The following is a 7,500-nucleotide window of genomic DNA, read 5'->3' as shown; positions in this document are numbered from 1 at the left end:
AAAAACTCGGTTACGTGTCAAACTGGTGCAATCGGCACAGATGGCTGGATCGCACCGGAAATGTTTAAACCAGAGAACAAAATGGTAAGAAACCACGCCACAAATTACGAAAATTTGCTTTTGTCAATCGACATGATAAAAGTAAATTAATCACCGTACGAATGATTTGTGAGCTGACGTTTCGAGCCCTTCTTCAGCGCGAACGACGAAGGGTCATCGCCCCAAATGACAGCTCACGGATCTAATTTACGGTGGCAAAATGACCTTTATCATCTCGATTGATAAAACCAATTTTTTTCATTCATCCACTCTCTTCTTGGGGAAGATTTAAGGTGACTCTTCTCGCAGGGTACTCTTCTTTTAGAGCGGGTTTCAGTTATTGAGTTTTTTTTTTTGAGGCCATTGGCTGGGCCAACCCAAGCAGATGCTGACAGTGAAATGAGCCAATCATAATGCGGGGGAAGTACATGCTGGCAGCCGTTGTAAAGCGCGGGAAAGTCGTGAAGCAAGTCACAGTTGATTTGTTTTCCTTTATGATTGGCAGAGAATTTGGCGCTATATTTTAAAGCATATGTTACGTTTTGGTATCAGGAAGGTGCATATCTTTTGTGTTCACTTAATTGATCAGCTGCCATGCTTTTTTAACCACAACATTAGAAAAAATGTATTGCACAAAAATTAAATTCCCTGAAGATTAGTTTCGAACACCAACATGGCGGCCGCGAAGTCATACGAATACCAAAAAAAACAAAATGCAAATACCAAATCGGTTGTGATTGGAATAGATACGCTACAGTCAGGTGCGACACAACTACATAACATTGCGTTATGTTGGCGAGGTGAAGATGCTGTGTGTATCTAAAACGTCACGCTCGACGGGCATTAATAACTAGCCATTCTCGAACAAGTGCCGAGTCTTAAATAGTGCAAATTAGTATTTAAAACTACAAAGTATACTATTTGAGGTGCATGGAATGACCGGTTTTTGTTGTTATGTATTTGTTATGAAGTGTCACACCTGACTGTGGCGTATCCATTTTAGTCATAACCATACCAATCGGAACGTACTCTAAAAGGCAAAATGTGCAAGCTCTGCCAAGCGTGGGAAAACCATGTCTTTTTTTACATCTGATTGGTGCACAAACGTGGCTTCTCTGCCAGCTCTGTTAGTTGCGTACAGGAAAAACACTCACCACTCACAAATCTGCACATTTAACCAAAGATCTGAAGTACGGGAAAACCGTGAAAATGTGACATAATAAATTCCCTTTTCCCATTGCATTTGCTATGTTTTTAAGAAATAAATTAATTAAAAAAAAAATGAAATAAATTTCCCTTTGAATTCACGTCATTTTACACACCGCCTACCAGTTCTCTCGGTCAACCAATCAAATCATGGTGGCTTGCTAACGATGTTCCTGGTTTTTTTCTTCATTTCAGAATCGAGCAGTAGACATATTTTCTTCGGGTTGTGTGTTTTATTACGTGCTCAGCGGAGGATGTCATCCGTTTGGAGACCAATACAGACGTCAGGCTAATATCTTGGCCGGAGAATACGAATTAGAAAAGATTATTAATTCAGAGTGTAAGTACTCTTTTGCCGTTCAGATTAGCACTGTTTGAGAGCAAGCGGGACTTGAATTCCGAAGGTCCCGCGGGATCATGTACCGCGGGCAGGCGTCGATCTGGGTATGGGTACAGGGGTCCCTTGTTCAGCTCGCTTGGATCAGATACCAGGCAACTCTTTATTTTATCGCACGGTTTGGACCAGTATACTTCACAAGGAAAGTAGTCGATTAAGAATATGCTATTAGTATATTCTGAGTGCTATGAAAGTGGTGCTTTTTATGCTACTAACGGCCCTTGAAGACAACTTTCTTCCGCATTATACCTACCCCCTCCCCCCCCCCAAAAAAAAAATCTTGTATGACGTGTAGAATCCCCAAAACGGTCTTTTGTCTTTCCTTTCTGCAGTGGTTGTAGAAGCCAGAGATCTTATCAGAATGATGTTGGACCCTTCGCCGAAGGAAAGGTTGGTTTTTTTTTGTTTTTGTTTTTTTTGCAGAGCGCCTGTTTAGTTATTCGATTCAAAATTGAAGTCGATTTGAAATTAAAAGTCAAATCATTTGGCCATTCACAACAGAGATGGACTCAATGAGCCAATCATAACCCAGGGCAGAAACATTCAGTTGGCACTTGGCGCGAGAAAAAAAATGAATGAAATCGCTTGCGAGCGTGCGACGATTGTTTTAGCTTCTGAGCGTAGCCGTTGCAGTTCAGAAACAAAACAATCTCAAAGTGACATTCCACCAAAAAATGCTTCGTCTGGACCTTGAACGACTTTTTTCCTCTTGCACAACAGGCCCACAGCAAAAGAAATTCTCAAACATCCGTTTTTCTGGAACAGGGAAAAGCAGTTAGCGTTCTTTCAGGTAAGATTGACAGGTTTTGTCCAAATGTTGTCATCACGCAAGCGTTTGAAAGCGTTTATTGAGGTAATGAATTCGCGCGTTCTCGAGCACTAAGTGATGTTTTTTTCATGTCGTCTACTGTCTACGTTTTAAAAAACACGACATTCTTAAGTTTGAGAGACGGGTTTCGGCAGATACGTCTGCCATCTTTATAAATAAAATAGTATTAAGAAAAGACCGTGTGCTGTGGTGTCATTTGGATACACGATTTGCAATGATAATTATAGGAGTTGGGAAAAGTTGGAATAGTGATGAACATATTTTACTAACTAAAAGTCTTGAAATCATGTGTGTGTGATGCGCGTCGATTTTTTTTGCCATTTATTTGCAGCGCTTTTTTGATATGAAAGGCCCGGTTCGAGGGAACATTGCTGCGGAAGCAAATATCCCTCCGTTTACAGTTCAGTTCCAATCTTTATTTGGCAGATTCGTTGAATATATCTAAATTGTTATGTCTTCCAGGACGTGAGCGACCGCATAGAGAAAGAGCCGGAACAGTCGGAACTGCTTGTTTCATTACAGAAAGAATCCATTCCCGTGGTACGGGGAGACTGGAAAGTGCATCTCAGTAGTGAATTACAAGAAGGTGAGTCTTATGAGGGGATTCATCGTCGGTCCAAGGTTCATTCAAGCATTTCAGGCTGCGAAACACCGAAAAGGCCTTGGTACTATGGCATGTGCCTTGGAGCGCTGTCCAAGAATCGGGCTAATGTTATGCTTCGTAACCAATGTCTTAGTCGTAAATTCGATCATAAAAACAATTTCAATCGAATGAGGTAAAATTATGCGCAGATTGAGAAATTAAGCCTTAGTAGTGATCAGGCCCGGGTTACTCGAAGCATGGTTACCGCTAACCAGCGTTCAACACCATGGAAACCTATAGGTTTTGATACCTCTAAACCAACGGTTAGCGCTGACCAGGCTTCGAGCTACCGGCGCCAGGGCGTTGCGTGAAGTTAGGATTAGTTTTACATATTGGAAAATGCTAATTATTTCGATTTATTGGAATGCCTACACATCTAAAATTTTCAATGATTGGCCGAGCAAATGGTTAGCGTTGCAACGAGCGACGTGCGCTGCTTATTTAATCGCGGGGGTAGTTATCAGGTAGATATCACTTTTGGGAAATAAACTTACAAACTTAAGTTGGACACCTGGTACATTGTTGTTGAAGTCTTTCCGTTGACGAAAGGAACAAACTGCAGGGCCGAACTCAACCTCGTTCCCAGGGCCCTCTCTCTCTTCCTCCCACGAGACAACCAAGTCTCTCCCTCAATTGAAGGATTATTCTTAATTGCCAATTTGCTCCAAGAGAAGTATTATCGTTCATTTTGGACACTGAAGGCTTGATTGGGACCATGGGAAATGAGCTTTTTTTTTAAAAAAAAAAAAGGAGAACCCTCAGGTCTAAACTCACAGGACTCGAAACTGGGAACGTTTGATTAATAACCCCTTCACTTAACCATTAGACTACTACACCACTAAATGCGATGGTGTCATTTTTTTTGAGATGTCAATAATTTTTTCTACCAAATGCCGCTGTAAACGTGTATTAACACCCGCTAAGTAAGAAGCTTACACAGTGGAAAGTTGGTGTCAGTTACCAAACCTCAACAAAAGGCTAACCATTTTAAAATCAAGCCTTAGCCTTAACCATTATTCTGCAATTACTATACATATATATATACTAATTAGTTTTAGTAAATTATCGACACATTTACCAGTGGTTACGTAGATAAAAACAATTCCTTCAAAGTGGGTGGTCCGGGTTCAAACCTTGTCCAGGGACTATACGTTTACGTAGTTTTTTATTTTTATCTGCCACCACAAGTTCTGGGAAAGAGTAATCTAAATGAAGGATAATCCTTTATTTGAGGAAGAGATCATGTTGCACGAGAAAGTATTTTTCTCGAGGGAGGAAGAGAGAGGACCCCTGGAACGAGGTTGCGCCGAACTCTAATTTCTATCCTCACTCCCCAGCCACAAAGAGGACTCGTTCACCAAAACTAGCGTGAGAGTTAAAGGGGACTGGAAAGTTTGTGGCTTGACAAGCGTTGCAGTGTCTTGTTTTTACTAATTTGCTGTTTTTCCTCTTTTGCAGATCTTCGGAAATTTAGGACGTACAAAGGTTCTGAAGTGAGGGACCTTTTGCGGGCAATGAGAAACAAGGTAGGTCAGTTGTGAAGTTGTACGTTCTTTTCAAAATTAGCCAGGGAGTAAACTAAGAGAAGGTAACCAGTTAAAAACAAAAGCAGCACCCAGTGCAATTCCAGGCTAGGCAGTCGTGCATCAGGTGCTAAGTTTCGCGAAAAACACTTTGACTTTGTTAACCCGGTCGCTTTGCGAACTATATAACTTTCAGAGCTCATTAATTCTCGGTTATCTTCGACAGAAACATCACTACCGCGAGCTGCCTGACAACTTGAAGGCTTCACTTGGCGCAGTTCCTGATGGCTATATGCGTTACTTTAGTCTCCGGTTTCCTCGTCTTCTCGTGCACACATACAATGCCATGTCGGCGTGTAAAAACGAACAGGTATTACAAGCTTATTATTACCAAGGCTGATATTCCTTGGAAGTCCTTGATTAGGGTGAGAGGTAAAGTGAAAGACCTACGGAGTCGCAGACGGTTCTCCGTGTTTGTAATGCGCAGCACCCATGGCCCCAGTCCATTGGCCTCGCATGAAGGCAGCATAACAGTTCGAAGTCTGAAGCTTCCAAATCCTCGCCAACCAAGGAAGAAACTTCACCGTCACTTACAACACAGGAATAGGATGTTAAAAGAATTGCTCTGCGCGGATATTTCGGTTTTGTTTTGGACCAGGGAAGGAGAATATGACCCAGTCGGCGCAAAAGTGCAGTTGGAGAATTGAAATTAGCAAGGTACGAGTTACCGACTAAATTTCCCGGTAACTCGTTTACTGAAACCGGACATAGTCCCTGAAAAACTCCAGAAAGGGAGTGATTGTTAATAAAATGGACCTGTGCCAGGATTGCGAGTTAAAGACGTCAATCTTAGTTTAAAATTGGACATTTTTACTTACGATTTTAATTACGAAATACAGTCAGTGTAAAAATATACATACATCGGCAAGCAACATGAAGGTGAAAGTGATTTTTAAAAAAAATCAAGAAGATTATTTATTTAGCATCTCCAAAGTTTTAGAGTACCTACTGGTAAATTTGTAAGAAATATGTCAAAATAATTTCGTAAAAATAAAATATTTAAACATCAGTAAAGGCGATGGGGTTTATTTTCGCTACGAGTCAGAGGGATGCGAGTGTATTTCGGGTACCGGATTTTCCTTTGAAGACGTTACCACCGTAAAACATCACTATTATTTTTCCATTTTCACAATAAGATCTCAGTTTGAGAATAGAACCTGGCTTCCGATGTAAATATTTGCCCCAGCATCTAATTCGCCATTTCTGGGTGCCCTTGGCTAGAGTTTTGAAATCCTTACTGGGAAAAACCAACCCAACATCCCCTGGTATTGTTATAACTACGTGGTCATGTTAGAAAGTTGTAAGCCCCGCCTTTTTCAATCGGAAGATAAGGCTTAAGGTCGCTCAAACCAATTTCAACACTTTCAAGAGACCTTGTTATTAGAAGGATTCACACTACAACACTTTATCACGTAACAGCAATTATTGATGAACAAGGTGCAGTAATTTTTGTGACGTAAAAAGTTACCATGGCGACAGGAAAGCCTTGCAAAAACATCCTATATTTTGGCTTAAATAGTTGCTCATATCTGAAAAACAAACTCGGTGGCCCTAATTGTTCATTGCACAAAAGTAATCAGCAAGCCAAGACAAAACTCTCTGCAAAGTTTAAAAAATTTCTGTAGAGTGGATTCAGAGCTACCTTAAATTTTCAGTTATTTAAGGTGGCACTGAATCCACTCCACAGAATTTTTTAAAACTTTGCAGAAACTTTAATTTTGGCATGCTGATTAAATTTCAGAAAGAAAAAATGGGGGTCCCCAAGTTCGTTTTTCAAATATGAGCAGCTAAAGCCGAAATATAGAATGTTTTTACAGGGCTTTCCTGTTGCCACGATAACTTTTTACGACACAAAAATGACTGCATCTTGTTCAGCAATAATAGTGGTTGATATGGTACCATAACAGTGCTGTCAAGTGATAAAGTGTTGTAGTGTCAATCCTTTGAATAAGAACGTTTCTTTCAAGTGTTGAAACTGGTTTGAGCCACCTTCAGTCCGAGGATGCAGAACGGGCACTGGGACGGTGAACTAACAAAGGCAAAGGTACACCTGATTGGCTAGCATGAGATTTAATATGGTAAACACTGATGGAGAAACATACAAGACCCATTTTCAGGGCCAAAGCACTCACACATATCACAAACACGAAACGAAGTCACAAGTAAGCGTTAAAACTACATCACGACGAGACTAATAATGACTTCAATTGCATCATTAGAGCCGTGCTAAGAGTTCAGATCGAGTCACCTCCGCCGTTTAAAAGGCCTGGCGGGAGAAACGTGGTCATAGAAGGACTAACAAGCGCGTCACCGGATCCTGTGGGTTCTGAATCCCGTGAGATCCCTGTTTGGAACGACCACATGCTGGGAACTTGAGAAAAATTGCCTCCGGGGGCATGAGGCGAGGGGCCTGAGCCCCACAAGTATGATGGGGCTGGAGAAGCTCCTGGTGCGCTCCCCCATGGCATGCCGGGAGCTGAACTGTTAGACTTGATACCAGGGTGCTCGCTGCCTTGCGAAACGCTTCCCCACTGAACCATAGGTGTATTGCCTATGGACTTCTCTGCAGCAGAGATAGCCTGAACTGGTATGGGTGCAACCGGAGCACCCCACTGAATTCCAGAAGTAGCATTAGTGATCTTAGCGGGAGACTGTTCACTTACAGCAGCAGATGGATTATTAGCAAGTGGAGATTTTGCTGTTGTTTGAACACCATTACTGGCGGTACCAGCGCCAAGCACATTCTGAAAAGACCACTGGTTACCGTATGTGTTGCTAGGGAACGGATTAGCACTCCAGTCCA

At 41.7% G+C, this 7,500-nt stretch overlaps 2 protein-coding genes across 2 annotated transcripts in view; one reads left to right on the top strand and one right to left on the bottom strand.

The window, feature by feature from the left end:
- Positions 1–5,708, top strand: part of LOC137971116 (serine/threonine-protein kinase/endoribonuclease IRE1-like) — a 21,911-nt gene extending 16,203 nt beyond the window's left edge. Inside the window, exons 19-25 of the mRNA XM_068817844.1 lie at positions 1–84; positions 1,441–1,585; positions 1,975–2,032; positions 2,363–2,432; positions 2,934–3,057; positions 4,573–4,640; positions 4,864–5,708. The exon at positions 1–84 is cut by the window's left edge and continues 110 nt beyond it. Of these exons, the coding sequence (XP_068673945.1) occupies positions 1–84; positions 1,441–1,585; positions 1,975–2,032; positions 2,363–2,432; positions 2,934–3,057; positions 4,573–4,640; positions 4,864–5,037 (723 nt within the window). The 3' untranslated portion in view covers positions 5,038–5,708. The remainder of the gene's footprint in view (positions 85–1,440; positions 1,586–1,974; positions 2,033–2,362; positions 2,433–2,933; positions 3,058–4,572; positions 4,641–4,863) is intronic.
- Positions 5,709–6,751: 1,043 nt separating this feature from the next.
- LOC137969609 (trinucleotide repeat-containing gene 6C protein-like) overlaps positions 6,752–7,500 on the bottom strand; it is a 23,756-nt gene continuing 23,007 nt past the window's right edge. The window contains exon 22 of the mRNA XM_068815920.1: positions 6,752–7,500. This exon is cut by the window's right edge and continues 217 nt beyond it. Within this exon, the coding sequence (XP_068672021.1) occupies positions 6,932–7,500 (569 nt within the window). The 3' untranslated portion in view covers positions 6,752–6,931.

The sequence above is a fragment of the Montipora foliosa genome, chromosome 9 (assembly GCF_036669935.1).
Source record: "Montipora foliosa isolate CH-2021 chromosome 9, ASM3666993v2, whole genome shotgun sequence".
In the NCBI taxonomy this organism is placed as follows: domain Eukaryota; kingdom Metazoa; phylum Cnidaria; class Anthozoa; order Scleractinia; family Acroporidae; genus Montipora; species Montipora foliosa.
The sequence above is the reverse complement of the archived record's forward strand: the minus strand, read 5'-3'. Positions and strand labels throughout refer to the sequence as shown.